This window comes from Alligator sinensis, unplaced genomic scaffold, assembly GCF_000455745.1.
Source record: "Alligator sinensis unplaced genomic scaffold, ASM45574v1 scaffold253_1, whole genome shotgun sequence".
Classification (NCBI taxonomy): Eukaryota; Metazoa; Chordata; order Crocodylia; family Alligatoridae; genus Alligator; species Alligator sinensis.
Window position 1 is genome coordinate 94,797 of NW_005842147.1, and position 16,419 is coordinate 111,215.

The 16,419-nt window shown below is 45.2% G+C and overlaps 1 protein-coding gene across 2 annotated transcripts in view; it reads left to right on the top strand.

The window, feature by feature from the left end:
- Window positions 1–4,587: 4,587 nt before the first annotated feature.
- SYCP2L (synaptonemal complex protein 2 like) overlaps window positions 4,588–16,419 on the top strand; it is a 53,102-nt gene continuing 41,270 nt past the window's right edge. For both annotated transcript variants that reach the window (XM_006025427.1, XM_006025428.1), the window contains exons 1-10: window positions 4,588–4,636; window positions 6,854–6,919; window positions 7,788–7,925; window positions 8,029–8,148; window positions 10,989–11,093; window positions 11,843–11,867; window positions 12,932–13,017; window positions 13,127–13,215; window positions 13,523–13,557; window positions 14,296–14,438. In XM_006025427.1, the coding sequence (XP_006025489.1) occupies window positions 4,628–4,636; window positions 6,854–6,919; window positions 7,788–7,925; window positions 8,029–8,148; window positions 10,989–11,093; window positions 11,843–11,867; window positions 12,932–13,017; window positions 13,127–13,215; window positions 13,523–13,557; window positions 14,296–14,438 (816 nt within the window). In that variant the 5' untranslated portion in view covers window positions 4,588–4,627. The remainder of the gene's footprint in view (window positions 4,637–6,853; window positions 6,920–7,787; window positions 7,926–8,028; window positions 8,149–10,988; window positions 11,094–11,842; window positions 11,868–12,931; window positions 13,018–13,126; window positions 13,216–13,522; window positions 13,558–14,295; window positions 14,439–16,419) is intronic.

The following is a 16,419-nucleotide window of genomic DNA, read 5'->3' on the forward strand; positions in this document are numbered from 1 at the left end:
AGGGGTGGGCTTCCTTAAGTGCCTTGACCTGCTGGCTTTGCAAGGATTGCTCAGTGGGCTAGCAGTGGCAGTAGTCCCCCCATCTCCCAGCGGGCTTAGTTTAAAGCCCGGTGGAGCAGGTCAGCCAGTCTGGCTGAGAAGAGCCTCCTCCCCAGGGGTATCTTTGTGACTGGAACTGATACTCTCCCTCTAGAATTGTTCCACAAATCAGGGACTGGATTGGACTTTTTGCTAGTTTTAACAAAATAACATAAAAAATGAGTTCTTGTAAGAGCTGGATTTAATGAGAAACCTGGGCCTGTTTGGATGATATAAGCATTCCAAATCTCTGTTTTTAAATACTTATTGCTACTATCAGATCATTTTCCCGGCACAAATGATTTCTTATTTTACTTTTTAGCCCAGTCAAGTGTGAGAAACTGGTTTCACACAAATATGTTGAGGCAAATGGAAGAAGCTCTGTGAGAGCCACATTCCTTAGGTGTGGAAATTCCCATTTCATTTTCTGCCAAAATGCAGGGATGTTACCCAGTCCCATGCTTTGCATCCTCTGCAACGTATTGTCCATGGAAAGCTGAAAAAGTTTTTCCTTCATGCTTTCTGGAATCCCTGCTTGCTCAATAGCGCTGTCATTAAATGGATTCAAAATCCACAGTTTCTGTGGATCTTCATACTCTTAAACATTAGGGAAATAATGTTCAAAGTTTGACTCCAAATTTACCAAGTGTTCTTTAATATTTTCTTTCACACTTTCATTCAGAGGGATTTCATTTTCTTCAAAGAAATCTGAAAGCTGTGGAAATTAAACAAAATTTCCACATAAAGCTCGATTTTTCTAGAACCTCAACTTTTTTCTAAAAGCTCTTACTTCTATATTTTAAGTATACATATATATACTTTCATGCAAGGTAAATATATTTGTGTTGTATCCTTGTAGCTGAAGGTTCAGGTAATTGATTTTATCACTAACATCACAAAGATAGGGTAATTTGCAAATCCATACTTCATCTTCAAAATGCTGTAAAAATTCAGATTTCATATCTCTGAGAGAGACCGTAACTTCATATCTCAACTTGAACAGGTGATTCAACAACCTTCCACGTGACAACCACCAAACTTCAGTGTGAAGAAGAGCAGTAGTATGTTCAGATCCCACGTCATGGCACAGCGATCGGAAAAGACGTGAATTCAGAGCCTGCACTTTTATGAAGTTTACTGTTTTCACGGCTGTTCCTAGCAACCAGTTTAAATCTTCATTCAGTTGCTTTCCAGCCAATGCCTGTCAATGGATAATACAATGGTTCCACTTGATTGAAGGATTTATAGCTTTTAAGCAAGCAACAAGACCACTTCATTGACCTACCATTGCTGCTGCTGTCTGTGCCCACAGACATACACCACTCCCATGACAATCCATTTTTTACAATGTGCTCATTTAAGATCTTAAAAATGTCCTCTCCTACTGTTTTTGTGTCCAGTTGTTTGCAGACATATATTTGTTCCTGTAGTCCTTGCTTGTCTTCATCATCAGTGTAGCTGACAAACATCATCAATTGTGCATAGTTGGACACATCTGTAGATTCATCAATCTGTAAAGCAAACTTTTTTTCTGGATAATTTTTTCTGAAATTTGTTTAATTATGTCTTCTGCCACATCATCAGTTCTTCTTGTCATGGTGTTATTTGAATGTGGGATGTGTCAGTACAAAAGGTGACCAAACGCTCAGCCCACATGCCAGACCAATGCAGAACACGAGAGCAGGTCATGTTCAGCGTGTGAAGAGCTCATGATCGTGAGGCCGACCAGCTCGTGATCAGACAGCCTTAACAAATCAGGAGCTGCGGGAGAAGCGTGCCTGCCTGGCCAGCAGACACACTCTCTTAACTGTAAATCAGCAGCCTCCTCTGATTGGCTGAAGAGTTTATAAAAGGGACAGCGCGCTAAAGCGCAGGGTCCCGGGTTCCACACAAGCCCTCGGATAGGACTGATCACCCTGTCCAGGAATCCGTGTCCCCGTGGACGAATAGTCATACGAATAGTCATACGCCTGGCTATTATTTCACCAAACAGTGAGCTCTCCATCCGCACGTACATCGGAAAAAGCAATTGCTATCTCCTACCTGTCATCTTTAACTACCGCTTCACCACTGTCGTTTTGTTGTGTAACCACTGTTGGAATCTTACTGTAAGTAAACGTTCAGTTCAATTTTACTATCTTCCAACTGAGTCAGTGTCCCTTTCATCCCCGGCCTGTCCGCAAGGCAGGCGGGTTGGTCATCCACCCGCCCCCCGGTTCAACTGGTAAACCGCCTGGTGAGTGCTGCGGTTACTAACAGGATGGTTTTAATTTTATCTACTTCTGTTTTGCCAAACATGATTTCAGCAATTTTAATAGCAGCAGGAACGACAAGGTTCTCAGCAATGGTATGTGGTTTCTTCGTTTTTGCCACCATGTGTACGATTTCAAATGAAGCTTGTAGAGCCCGTTTAGGGAGCGCAGAGTACAATTTCATAGCAGCACTTGATTTTTTCAAACTTTCACATTTTCTTGTGAAAAAATCTATTTTCGCTCTTATGCGATGACCCTTTTTACCCCCCAAATTCGTTATACGCGAGGTAAATTCACTGTTATGCAATCAGCTCTGAGGCTCCTCTTGTCCCCATTCACCCCAGCCCCTGGGCTGCGCTGTGCTGTGGTGCAGGCAGGTGGTGACGGCTGCTTCCAGGGCCACTGCAGCAGTGGCTGAGGTCACTGGGGAGAAGTGGAGACCCGCAGCATGGCGTAGTAAGTCTGTAGGGCAAGGGTTGGCAACCCCCGGCATGCGTGCCAAGCATGGCATGCGAGGCCATTTTGCTTGGCACTGCCAGCCTGGGCTCTAGGCAGCTGATGCCAGCCATGGAACCTGAGCTGTTCCCTGCAGGCGGCTGGGAGGCTGCAAAGAGCTGCTCAGACCGGACGGTGGAGTGGGGCCTGAGGTAGTGCAGCCCAGAAAAGCCCGGTGCTGCCGCTGGCCCCTGCCTGTAGCCAGCCTGAGCTCTGGGCAGCTGCAGCAGGCAGGCTGCAAACAACTGCACCGGGCTCCGCAGCCCTGGCATCCGCTACATACCAGCAGGTGCATGCGCACCTCAGAGCAAAGAGCGGGGGAGGGTTGCGCTGCCTTGGGCCCTATCCCCGCTGTCCACTCTGAGGCATGCACGTAGTTGCTGCCGGCACAGAGCTGATGCTGGGCTCCAGAGCTTGGTGCAGCTGTTTGTAGCCAACCCGGGGGCCGGGTAGGAGGCAGGCTGCAAACTGCTGCACCTGCTGCAGCTGCCCAGAGCCAAGGCTGGCTACAGGTGGGGCCAGCAGTGGTGCCAGGCTTTTCCCAGCATTTGGGGAGGGCTACAGCAAATATTGGGGTGGCAGTAGCCCCCCTCCCATCACCGAAGCCTGCCCTGAGTACCGGGAAGAGCCTGGTGCTGCCCCAGCCCTAGCCTGCAGCAGCAGCCTGCTCCCTCCTGTGCGCGGTGAATGGGGTACGGTGAACAGGGTCCTGGGTGGGCCGGGTTGTGGGGCAATCCTCACCTCCTGTACTCCCTCCTGCACTGTGGGGGGGGGTCTCGATCTGCCCCCCTTTCCCCCACCAAAGCCCAGGCAGGATAAAGAAAGAAATTTACCTGCCTGCGCCTGGGTCGGCGGGGAGTGCGCGGGTGTCTGTGTGCCCGCTTTCCCCCTCCTCCAGCCTGTGGCTGGCTTGTGAGGGGTGAGTGGCCAGATGCAAGCCCAGTGGCAACGGGGGGAGCGACGGTGCCCCCTTGCTACAGGGGTTTTTGGCACCTGCGTACCCCCTGCCTGTGTCTCATGTAACCCCACAGGTTGAGAAACTGTGGTCTAAGGACATGGACAGACAAGGCTCTTTGGGGAGATGTGATATCTTTTATTCAACCAACTCAATAGTTGGAAAATTCATAATTTCATAGACATTAGGGCTGGAAGGGACCTTGTAAGTTCATCTGGTCCAGCCCCCTGCCTGAGGGACAGGAAGTCAGCTAGGGTTGGTAGCAGCCTATAAGTACATAAGGGGTGTGCAGCAGGATCTGGGGGAACACCCGTTCAAAGGATCCCAGCAAGATACACATCTAAATGTTTCTTGAAAGTGTCCAGAGTAGGTGCTTGCACCACCACTGGCAGAAGCCTGTTCCAGGCCCTGGGGGGTCCGCCAGTAAAGAAGTTTTCCCCTTACATCTAGCCTAAAATGGTCTTGCAGGAGTTTGTGACTGTTGGGCTTTGTCTTCCCTTGGGGTGCCCCTGGTGAACAAGTGTCCTCCTGGATCCTGATGGAAAGGTGACCCAAAATTGTTCTTTCGCAAGCTTTCGGGCCCAAACACCCTTCTTCAGGCACAGGGAGGAAGAGAGCAGTACTTTCTGAAGGCGGGTGGATCCCCGTTTGAAATCTCCGGGGATTATTGCATGATCGCTGTCTTGCCCACCTAGCCCTGCGGGCAGCCTTAAAAGGAGCCGGCCCGGGATCCCCGCCCAAGCCCGGCCCCCGCACAACGAGCTCAACCCGCAACACCTGCGGTTTTCAGCGCCATCGGCTCAACATGGGGCCTCATGGAGGGCGGCGTGGGCCCTCGCTCCGCACCATGGAGGCGGTAGGTTTGCCCACGGGGGAGGGAGACGCCCGTGGGGTCGGACACGAGCTCCTGTGGTCATACGTGCTGCTCTCTGCTACCTCAGCGCCCGGCCGGCGCACCTCCCCTTCCCTTTCCCCACCGGGCGGGCCCCGCAGGCTGCCGGCGCGGAGCTGGGCTGTGCGGCCCCCCGGGTGCAGCTGTGCGGCCCGGCCCGCGCCTCATTAAGGCTTCACGTGGGGCGCCCGGCCCTGCGCTATGGCCCGCCCGCCCCAGGTGAGTGCGTCCCGCGCGGCTGTGCTGCGTGCTTTGCTTCCCTCTCCGGGACCCCTGGGTCTCCTCCTCCCCTTAGCGTGCTTTCCCCCCGGGCTGTGCCCTTCCTGCTCTTGCAGGGAAAAGCCCAGGGCCAGGCTCTTCCCCAGAGCCCGGCCCTGGCTTTCTTCCTCCAGCGCCTCCTTTCCTGGCCCTTGTTCTCTGAGAGAGGGGCTCCAGCACCTCCTACTCATCAGCCCATGTTGCTGCCCTGTGGCACTGTCCTCCAGGCCCCCTTAACCTCTCCTTCTCTCTCCCTCCAGCTCAATTTCTTTAGAGCAGCATTTTTTTTCTTCAAGCTGTGGGTCACGACTAGGGCGCCCAACATCGTGGGTGACTGGTGTCTCCCGAGTCCAGATTGCCAATGGGGAGGGGTCCCCCAGCTGCTGATCGTCAGCCAGGGGGATTGCCAAGCCAGTGGCAAAACCAGAAGTGCATTTCCAGTTTCACAGCTGGTGCTTCCAGGGGGTGCACATGCACCCCCTATGCATTGCCAATGTCCACATGGAGAACAGTTCAGTTGTCCTCCGTCCTCTACTGATATGAAACCAGATGCCTTTATGTCCTCTATTTTTCTCTTGAACAGAAAGTTTGCGATTCCCTTTTTAAAAAAGTTTGCCCCTGACTCTTTCATATATTCTTGTGTCCCACTTTTGGGTCGTGACCCAGAGCTTGAAAAATGCTTCAGTTTCTTGAAGCGAAACATAGAGGACGTAAAGGCGTCTGGTTTTGTATCAATAGAGGACAGTAGCAGAAAATCAGAATGTCCTCTGATGCCACCCTAAGCTCCTCCTCCTGATCGGCCCATGTTCAGCTTCTTGCTGCTGTGTGCCATGGCATCGCTGTCCTCCAGGCCCCCTTAATCTCTCCCTCCCTCTCCTCCTCCAGCTCAGTTTCTCTAGAGCAGCATTTTTCAGGCTCTGGGTCACAACCCAAAAGTAGGACACAAGAATATGTGAAAGGGTCAGGGACAAACTCTTTAAAAATGAATCTGCAAACTTTAAAAAATGGAGTCTTTTTTTAAAGGAGGAAAATGTGGGAAACTGCGGGTCTTCCCTTGCAGGCTGGCAGAGTTCAAGGGGCTGCTTGGGGGGGACCCCCATGCCACATGCTGGGGGCCTGGGGATGGGGCAGTAGGTCTGGAGTGAGGGGCACTGGGTCAGGACTAGGCATTTATATTTACAAATGGGTCCTGGTACAAAAAAGGTTGAGAATCATTGCTCTAGGGAACTTCCCCCTACTTTTGTGTGTGGCCAAACAACACTGGAATTTCTTGGTGTCCAGAAAAGACTGTCTTCAGGAATAAAAGTGCTTCCCTCTCTCTTCTCTGCTTTTCCTCCTCCAAATATGCCTGCAGCACAAGAAACAAGCCTTATGTTGTGTCCTGGAAGCCAAGACTCTGGTCTTGCCAGGCAAATTGATTTCCAGAGAGAGGTAGCTAGCCCTGCTAGTCTGAAGCCAGACAGAAGGCAGGGTAGATGTGCAGCTTTCTAGACAAACTAAAACATTATAGGTATGAATACAAACATAAATCATTAGAAATATAACTAGATGTGCATCTTTACAGGTGAACTTTGTTTACAGAACTGAGGGTCCTTGTAAATGCTTCTGTCCATATTTAAAACCTAGGGTTTCACTTCAGGAGTTCCAGATTGTCTAGGAGAGGCTCACTTCAGGAGTCCCAGGGATACAAATACAATTATGATGGGGAGGTGGGGGGAGGCATTGAAGGCACAGCCAGAAAACAGACATGCAAGTTTCTGCAATTAAACTTCTTTTCTTTGGGGACTGGTAAAAGAGCCAGGGGTTTTCTCTCCCTTCTAAGTAACCTCATAATCAAAAGAGACTTTGGTCTCCAAATGAACTTTCCTTTTTATGTAGAAATGAGTGCCGCCTTTATTTTTATCTTTATTTTTATGTTTAAAGGAGAAAGAGAGTCCAGAGGGAAGCAGTGACTTAAATGGAAACATGGCAGCCAGAACAGAATACTATGTAAATAACTTTTTAATCTGTAAGCTGTTACTTTCTTGTATGTTAATAATGGATGTTATTAATCTTGTATATATCTATTTAAGTAATACTCATATCCTTTGTGTATGTGCACATGAAATGAATAAGCAATATGATACTCCATTTCTGCCAGCTTTACATATAATGCTGTAACTGAATATGTAGTAAGAGCAATGATAGGAGGCTGTTTGACCTGAACTGCCATTCAGTCTGTTAATGACATAAGTTCAGGGGTCCTGTGTGGGCATAATATATGGTTTTGGGCTATGTTCTCTTATTTAAAAGAAACAAATATTTAGTGTATTGTCTATACAAATATACTAAAAACAATGTTCCTGACAAGTGAATCTCAAAGGTATTTGGCATGAGAGAGAAACACTTGATCTGAGCCTACAAGAGGCTGAGAAGTGATGTAAAGTATAAAATGAGTTAATAGATTTTAACTGCATCTTTTGTTGGCAAATGCTCAGATGGGTTAAAGGGAGTTGTGGGGTAAAAAGATATTTGTGAAATGACTTGAGCTGGAGGAATCGAGTTGGTCATCCTTTGGACATCCAGCCACTTTAAGGTGTCTTGTGTGGTGTACCCTAAAATTGAGGCTCTTGTAATTGCTGGTTATTTCTGAAAGAATTGATCCCAATTTTTTTCCAACTTTTTAAAACTAATTTTCAAATAGAAAGTACCAAAAGAAGCAGTGAAATAAAATAGAAACCCTTCATTCTCATTGGGAGCTTCCCTTAAAACAAGCGTTGCCAAAAAAACCCCCAATTTTTGGGGTGCTGGTGAGTTTAGGCACACTCTCTTTGGGGAACAGTAATTGTGCTTCATGTTTTGTTTTGTGTTTTTTCAGCTTGAATCGCTTATAACTGATGTTTTTAAGGGAAAAGGATTTCAGAAAATAAGTGAGCTGTTTCAAGAAAAAGAAATTTGTCCTCCTCAAAAATTTAGTAAACAACTGTTTAATCAACTTGACAAAGTGTTAAAAAAGGCAAGTAATATAATACATGCTGTAATCAGCTTGAGGCCTGGGTTAAATACTTACTATTCTAAACAAGTTTATTATTGACATTCTGATGAAAAATGTTTTATAGGAGTTGGACAAGAATGAATTTCAAAATGTATCAGTGCTGTTGAAATGCATTCAGCTCTACTTTAAGAGTGATCCACAAGAAGGTGCAAGCTTACTTATTCAGCAGGGATTGATACCAAAGATAAGTATACGGTTTGCTCAGATGGAAGAGTATTTTTCAGAATTTTTTTAAAGAAAAAAAGCCACTAAAGTATGATTTGCTATTGAAATGAAACTGCAGGGCTGCTTTTTTTTTTTTTCTTTTTTAGCATATTGACTGAACTAAAATAACAGACTTGTTGGTGAATTGGTCTACATGAAATGTTCTAGTCAACCAAAAATCTTTCATTGTTTAGACACATGTAGAAATGCATGGTTTGCATAATAAAACTTAACAAACAGCAGACTACCTCTAAACGATTTTAATAAACAAGAGCATTAGTTGGAATGCAATGTAAGTTCAGTCCATAAAATAAAGCTTTGAAATTGGTTTTAAACGGTACAACAAAAATAGCAAAACTTTGTTGGAAAAATCTTCCTTTTTTGGATTGGCTAATATGCTGTCTTTAAGGATGCTTCTTACACAGCAATACTGTAGAAATAAAATTAGGGTCCAGTCCTGTAATCCTGTATCTGGCAATGTTGACTTTTTTTTTTTTTTTTTTTTTTTTTTTTTTTTTTATTGGCTCTGCTTGTATAGTGAGAATGCTTGCACAAAAATGCTCAGCTGCTATTTAGTGAGGATTTTGTGGAAGAATTAGTAGCACCAAGATGGTTATTAGTGCTGTGCCATGGAAGTCTCTCCAGTCCCATGTTTTCTAATACCATTTTATAAGTTTGTTCTTGAGGAATATAAATACTGATCATTCGTTTGCAAACCAAAGTAACAAAACTTATCTGCAAGCAATACATACAAAATACTCTGTTAGCTAGATCAAGGGAGATGCTCACAACGTTAGCAGAAATGGCTTCCTCCAACCCATTTCTTTTTGGTTTTACAACATATAACCTACTATGGAAAGCTTTTCCGAAACAGTTTCTGCACACCCCTTACAGAATCTATATAGCTTTAGCTGCAGGGCATAGGTAGAAGCCATTTGGGGTGGGCACAGGGAAGGAAAAGCAATTTCTGCCTTGGCAGAAGCAACTTTCACCAGAGTGAGTGACTGATATCCTAGGCTTGTCTGTCTGTTCTGCTGAGGAAGATTTTTATTTTGTTTAATTCCATTCATATGATCAAGTGATCTCTTGGGTCCTTTGGGCTGGGGATGGACAGTCAAAAAGCCTGAGACCTGAACTGATTCAGTCCCTGCATGTTTCTGTGAACTGCTTGGACTCGACCAATAAGAAAGCGAACTGACCCTTGCTTTTCAAAAGTGAGACGGCCAAACCCCTGCAGTGGCCTATACTGGGTACCAGGGGGTGCTAGAACTCACCTCCTAGCCTGGTGGCCAGTGCAGAGATCCCAGAGATGCATGATTTCCCCAGCTGTACTCCCTCTTTAGCAGCTAGTCGGCTGAGGAGGTGGTGTGGCGGGAGTGCACCACCAGACCTCCAGCTGGGGTTTCCGTAACCCTGGGGAAGGGGAGGAGGGAAGTCCCAGTGGGATGTTTCTCCCCCTCTCCCTGTGCCCAGAGCTGGTCCCTCTTGCCATGCCCCCTCCTCAGTCCCAGTCAGCTGAGGAACAGGCCTGAGGGGAACCGCCCCACCAGACCCCATCCAGGGTCTCCCCACTTCCTTCTTTGTGGGGGAGGGAGGGAAGCCCCCAGCAAGACACCTCTTCTCCTCTCTCCCCATGGCCAGAGCCCACCCCCCCCCACCCCCCCAGTTTGGGCCAGCTGAGGAGGGTATGGGGGTAAACCCTCCCTTCCACCTGGCACTGGACCCCCAGCTGGGGTGTCTCTGGTGTTGGGGAAGCGGGGAGGGAAACCCCAGCAGGGCAGTCTTCCTCCCTACACCCAGAGCCAGGAGCTGGGCTGATCACCTGGCCCTACCCTTTCCTTGGCCAGCTGAGGAGCAGGGGTGGGAATGCCACCCCCCCCTCCCCCCAGCTCTGGCCCCCCAGCTATGCTGTGCTAGGTACAGGGGTGAGGGAGACCTCAGTAAGGGCTATTCTTTCCCGTGCCCTCAGCCGGCCTGTTGGCTGTGCTGGGGAAGGGGCTGGGTCATAGGCTGGCTCCCAGCTGTGGGAAAGACTGCAGCAGGGGCTTTACTCCCCTGCCCAAGCCAGGAGCCAGCCAGCCACCTAGCCATGCCCCCTGCTTGGCTGGCAGGCTGGCTGAGGAGAGAGTGGGGTGGAAAAACAGCCCCCACTGTGGGCTTCCCACTCCTTGTGCTGGGCACAGCCTGGCTAGGAGTCCAAAGCTGGGGGGGAGCTGGCAGTGGGGGCTTTCCTCTCCCACCCCAGCTGGGAGCTGGGTTGATTCCCCAGCCAAGAAGGGGGTGAGGAAGAGAAATCAACCCTGCTCCTGACTGGTGGGGATGGAAAAGTCCCTGCTGGCAGCTGGGGGCAGGGCCTGCCCTGTTCCACTGGAGCAGAGCACAGCCCAGGACTGCTGAGCATGCTGAGGGACTCTGATTTAACTTAAACCAGGAAGGGGTCTGGGACAGAAGTTCCATGAACTGGTATGACCCAAATTAGTTACGTCTGATACAACGTTCAACCAGGTTTAACTTAAACTAGCCTTGGCCATTTTGAAACTGGTTTATGTGCACTGTACTTATGTTCTGTTACAGGTTTAAACCAGTTTCTGATTGCTTAAATCAGTTTGTGTAACTTCTCTCCGTAGTTGGTGTTAACTTCCCCTGTCCTCTTTCAGTTTCCCTCTTATCAAGCTTGTGCTAACATACACATACTTAACTGTGTGTGTTTTGTGAGACTGACCTAACTACTGATGCCTAACTTGAGTTAAAAAAAACTTCAAAGTTTGGTTGCATGTAAACTTTCCACGGTTCTTATTAACTTTTTTTTTTTTTTTTAACATGGTAACTTGGTTTGAAAGAACAAGAGAATTCCTAATGCTCATAGAGCCAGCCCAAAATAATTCTCTGATGAAACTTGTTGAAGATTTCTTTGACTCTGCATTGGTAAGCACGCTTAAAACAATAACTTAATATCTCTTCTGTAATAACTGATACATTGATCATTGATAACTTTCTATTATAAGAACTGGGAAGATACCTGAGCCCAGTAAACTGAGATACACTGGTTCAGTTATCTGCCTAGAGCACAGACTACATGCAGTGGTGGTATTTCAGAGACTAGATGCGTTGCAGCAGCCTAATTGCCAGCAATTTACATTGCTGAAATGTGACTTAAGGATGGATGGAAAGAAATAAGAGTTTCAATAAGCTTTTGTGACCTGGATTCTTTGGCAGCATTTGGGAGAGGTAGCATTTTAGTTTTTTAAAGTAGTGGCCGTTTCTAATACCTATGCATCTGTTTTTATTATGTTTTAGAAATTAATTACAAACTTTCATATATTGGAGTACATCTGTAGGAAAGGTGCTTTTATTTATTTATTTATTTTTTTTGGTGTTGACTCTTGGAGCTTGTGAATAGTTGATTTGTATAACTTTTTTCCTGTACACACCGGTATTACAAAACGTTATCTTTTCTATTTTATTGTACAGCTCTATTGAAGTACATTTTATTTATCATAACTGTAGGCAAAATAATCTTTGCTCATCTGCATTGCTTGGCATTTAAGACACTCAAACACTCTGGATGGGGTGTAGTAGGAATACAACCCCCAAAAGTTTTGGGGGGGGTTGTGAGCAGCTTGTGTGGTTGTGTATAGCATGTGTTTAATGTGGATTCTCTTCTCTTTCATCAGGTGATTTGCAAGTGTGACAATGAAGGTCAGTGACTTCCCCAGTATCATTAACCTAAACATGTCTAAACAGCATTTTTCTTTATCATTTAAACAGGATTTCATTCAAAGCTATGTCTGATTCCTTGCAGGAAGTTTTGAACTAACATACAAATAAGAATATTATTTAGTGATTCTTGGGAAGTTATCAAGGATGTCTAGCTTTCCTAGTGCTGTATTAAAGTTTTGGTGTCCTGTTCTAGTGTGTTGGCAACAGGTATATCTCTTGTTCCAAGGTAAATGGTACTGTTCAAATGGCTTTGCCTTGTGTAAAACACCCACGTTTCCTTTGTTTTGAAGGTTTGTGTTTTTTTTTTCTTTTTTCCCCCATTGGAATAGGGAAAAGGATGAACTGTTAATTTCCCCTGAAATGGCTGGCATTATTTTATGATCATTTGTACCAGAATATAGGAATAGAGTTCTGGATTCATAAGACTCATTGGGTTGGGGAAGGGGTGGGAGTGGTACCTATGCATTAATGAGATGCAAAACATGTGCTGTCTCCTCTACTTTTAAATTTAGCAGGCTATAAGAGGAATAAGGATGGCATTCTTTAGACCAGTGGTTCTCAACCATTTGCACCTTTCCCATGTATGTAAGGTCAAAAAATCCTGGTCCCACTGGTCGATGAGCGAGGTGGGGGTCCCCCAGCAGCTGATCAAAGTGCACAAAAGCAAAACCAGAAGTTCCACCGTGGCACTTCTGGTTTTGCTGCCACAACCTGAGTCCCACCTAGTGGACCTTCGCGTCCACGAGTGGGACACATCCCACCAGTTGAGAAACCCTTCTTTAGACTGTGCTTAGAATTGCTTTGCCTTTGTGTTTTTTTTTTTTTTTTTTAGCTCTTGGTATAACTCTTTCCTCCCCAACTGGTGTGCCAACAAGTATCTTACTGGGATAGCTTATCCCTGTACAGGGAGGTGAATATGCTGTGTTGGTAAACCTACCTTTCATACCTGCACTAGGGGTGGCTGTACTGCTTTAACAGTGTAGTCTGTTTCAGGTGATGCTGCTCTTATTTGTCAGATGTAACAGTTTTACCTATTGTTCTAGGGAAGAAGCAATTGCTGGAGTCATTCTTACCTGATCTAGGACAGCTAGTGACGGAAGGTAACATAAGCTGTGCTGTGCGGCAGGAGGTAAGAGTCCCAGGAAAGAGAACATACGCAGAAGTACATGAAGTCTTAAATACATGCATTTTAAATTATTTGTCTCCCTTCTCCCTCACTCTTAATCCCTGCAAAAAAGGCTTTGAGAACTTTCAACTCTTTGCTGGACAGCGTACCACGGGAAGAAAGAAAAAAAATCCCTTTATCTGAAGAAATGTGTGCACTTACGTGAGTATCCCTTCTGTCTCGTACATTTAGAGCAGTTAGTTGTTGGTATAGTCGAGTTTTAACCATCTGAGATCGTAACCCTTACATAACTGTTCCACTAGTGCTCAGTAATGGAAGTCTTATATGGTGTAGAGGTATGGATAAAGTTCCAAACTTTTTCATTATAACTTAGAGAGAAGCCTCAAGTTGTGTGGTTGTACTTCTCTCACCATTAAGGAGAGAAATGATGCAAATGATTGATATTTTTCTGTCTGTGTCTGAGTAGATGAAAATGGAAGGAAAAAACTAATGGGTTATGTTGTTTCAGGAAAGATCTTGCAAAAACAATTCTGGAAGTTGGTGGTAAGAAATATCTAGCTATTATTAATTTCCCAAATTGGATTTATTTCTCTTAAAATTTTGTTTTGTGAGTGTGTTATTCAGTTCTGTAACTTTTGGCTTTTTGGTGTATTAATGTTTGTGGAGGAGAATATAAATAAGATGTCTTTTAAGGAGAAAAATAACCATGCCAACAAGCTATTAATGATGACTTCACGTAAACACTAAACTAATTGATAGAGAAAGTCGTATTATAGTACTAACAGGATGAAATGGATCAACTTCAGAAATTATAGCATTTTTTCTTAGATGCACCAACAGTCATCAGCCTCTAGTTTACATCTGTTTGCCAGGCAATTGAAACCTGTCTGTTTTGTTGAACAAAACAATCAGACGTGAGTGTGAAAATAATTGTGGCTTTGACTCCTATTAAATATAGCTCTTTTATTTTATTTTGCTTTCTGTGTGTGTTTTTTTTTTTTTTTAGAGAGAGAGAAACTCAACCATAGTGACTAGATTGCTTTTCCCTTTCTTTAGAAGACATCTTCAGATATTATTACACCTCATAGTTGTATTTAATAATTGATTGAATAAAAAACATCATGCTGCTTTGCAAAGAAACTTGGTTTTTCTTATTACTGTATCAAAGCATTTCTTTCTTGGGGCAAAATGTAATGCATTGGGATAATATTTGTTAAGCCTTTGTGTTAACCTTTTTATTTTTTGAGGGATACTTCTATTTTTGTATTTTATCACATGTAGATTACGACCTTCAAGTTGCTCTTTCAGAAGCACTGTGTAGGTTGATGACAAAGAAATGGAGGGATGACCTCGTTCACCACTGGTTTGAAGATAATTATCTTGCTGAGGCTTTCAAGGAGATAAAGGATCGAGAATTTGAGACGGTAAGGGTCCTTTATTTTGAAGGCCACAAAAATCATAGTTCTTCATAGGGGCTAGTTTCATCTGGGCTTAGAGTCAACATTTCTTGGCAGTGGTAAAAAGAAGCTTAATGCTCTTTAAAGAAATTTGGTTCAATAATACTCTAACTACATTAATGCAAGGAATGGCAGTATTGCATTTGAGCTAGAGCATTTAAGATGTTATTATTTAAGTTTAAGATGTTTGATGGTTTAAACTATTTATTTAAAAATATACATATTTATTTAAAATTCTTCAGCTGGAAGAGGAAGATAAAACACATTTTTCCCCCGCCCATCCCATACCATATACGATTCAAATTTGCAAGAATCTAGTCTTAAATAGGGCTGCATGATAAAAAGTAGATGCTTAAACTAGTGGTTCTCAAGCTTTTTTTGTACCTGGACACATTTGTAAAAATCAATGGCCAGTCCTGACACAGTAAATAGTTTTAAGTGGAAAACAGCCGCCGCCCCCCCCCCCCCCCCCCCCCCCCCCCCCCCCCCCCCCAAAAAAAAAAAATCTGCTGATGCTCCCTTCCTGACCCACTGCTCCCAGCCCCACAGTATATGGGGTATTGGAGGGGGGGGCGGCGGCGCTGGTGGCTGGAGGAGGTGAGGGCAGCATGGCCCCCTACCACCTGTCAGTTACTTCTCATATTGAAAATACCATAGCTGGCATGGGGTTCGTGGTGATGGTGGCAGCAGCAACAAATCCCACTGCCCCACTCCAGCCCGTGCTTGTCCGGCCAGGCTGCAGCCCCATATCCACTGTTGGCATGCAGATCTGGGAGAGCACGTGCCCCACCCCTCAATGCATCGCCTGTGCCACGTCCCCCCTTCCCAGCCCCGTAGGCTTACCTGTTGGGAGCTGCTGGAGCTGCTCTCCACCCTGCCTGGCTGCCACATGCATGTGTGCACATGCACATGGTGCCCCCTGCCACATTGCCCTCATTCCCTTCCCCCTTGCTCCAAGCTGTCACTTGCAGGCTGAAACTCTGCCAGCCTGCAAGAGGAAACATGCACTTTCCCACATTTTTCTGTAATGGTTGCGATGCGCTTTTTGGGTTGCGATCCACAGGTTCAGAAACACTGCCTTAAACTACCTATGGATTAAGATGTAACTTGGCATGACTTAAGAATGGCAGTCCATCTTTTGTTTTCAAAAGCATCTTCTCAAGCTCACAGCCAAGCATTCCATCTTGTGCTCAAGTTCCCTTTGAGGTCTTCTACACTTACCATACCATTTTCTTCTATATAACATTCCCAAAAATAATATGCACCATGTTTTTTCTTCATTCTACTCTTAAACCATCTTTCTGCATAGTAACTGACTGAGTAGCAGTAGTTAGAGAGCAGAATCTGCTAATTGCTTGGTAGCTTGTGTGCAGACTTTACTCTTACTTTTTGCCCAGATATAGGGCAGAAATGGCTCATGCACACCAATTTCCAGCAGTTGGTTTTGGAAAAGTGTGCATTTTGTATATGAGAATATGTAGTATGTTCTTGGTTTGTAGAGCAGGTATGTATGTTCATCTGAGCTTTGCATTAACTAAAATTCCCCTTTCATCATAAGGGAAGAATGTACTAACAGAAGACTGTTACAACAGAAAGAAGATAACTACCCTCCCTTTAACTTCACAGAATTGATGAACGCTGAAACTATAAACATAAAACTTATTTGCTTTGGCTGCTCAACTAGCATGTCAGTCCAAGTAGCAGCCTGTGGAATTTCCCTGAAGCACAGGGGCTTCTTGTCATTAGCTGCATGTCATTTACTGTAGTAGTGGGATGTGTAGTGCTTTTAGCAAAGCTAGGGCACAACTGCATATAAATTAGAACATTTCCTGCCTTTCTGCCATTGATTTTTTTCAATGGAAACTAAATTGAGAACCTACTGAATGAATCTAAAAGATGCTTTTAATTGTTCTCGCTCACTTTCCACCCCCTGCAGCATGCCCCCCCC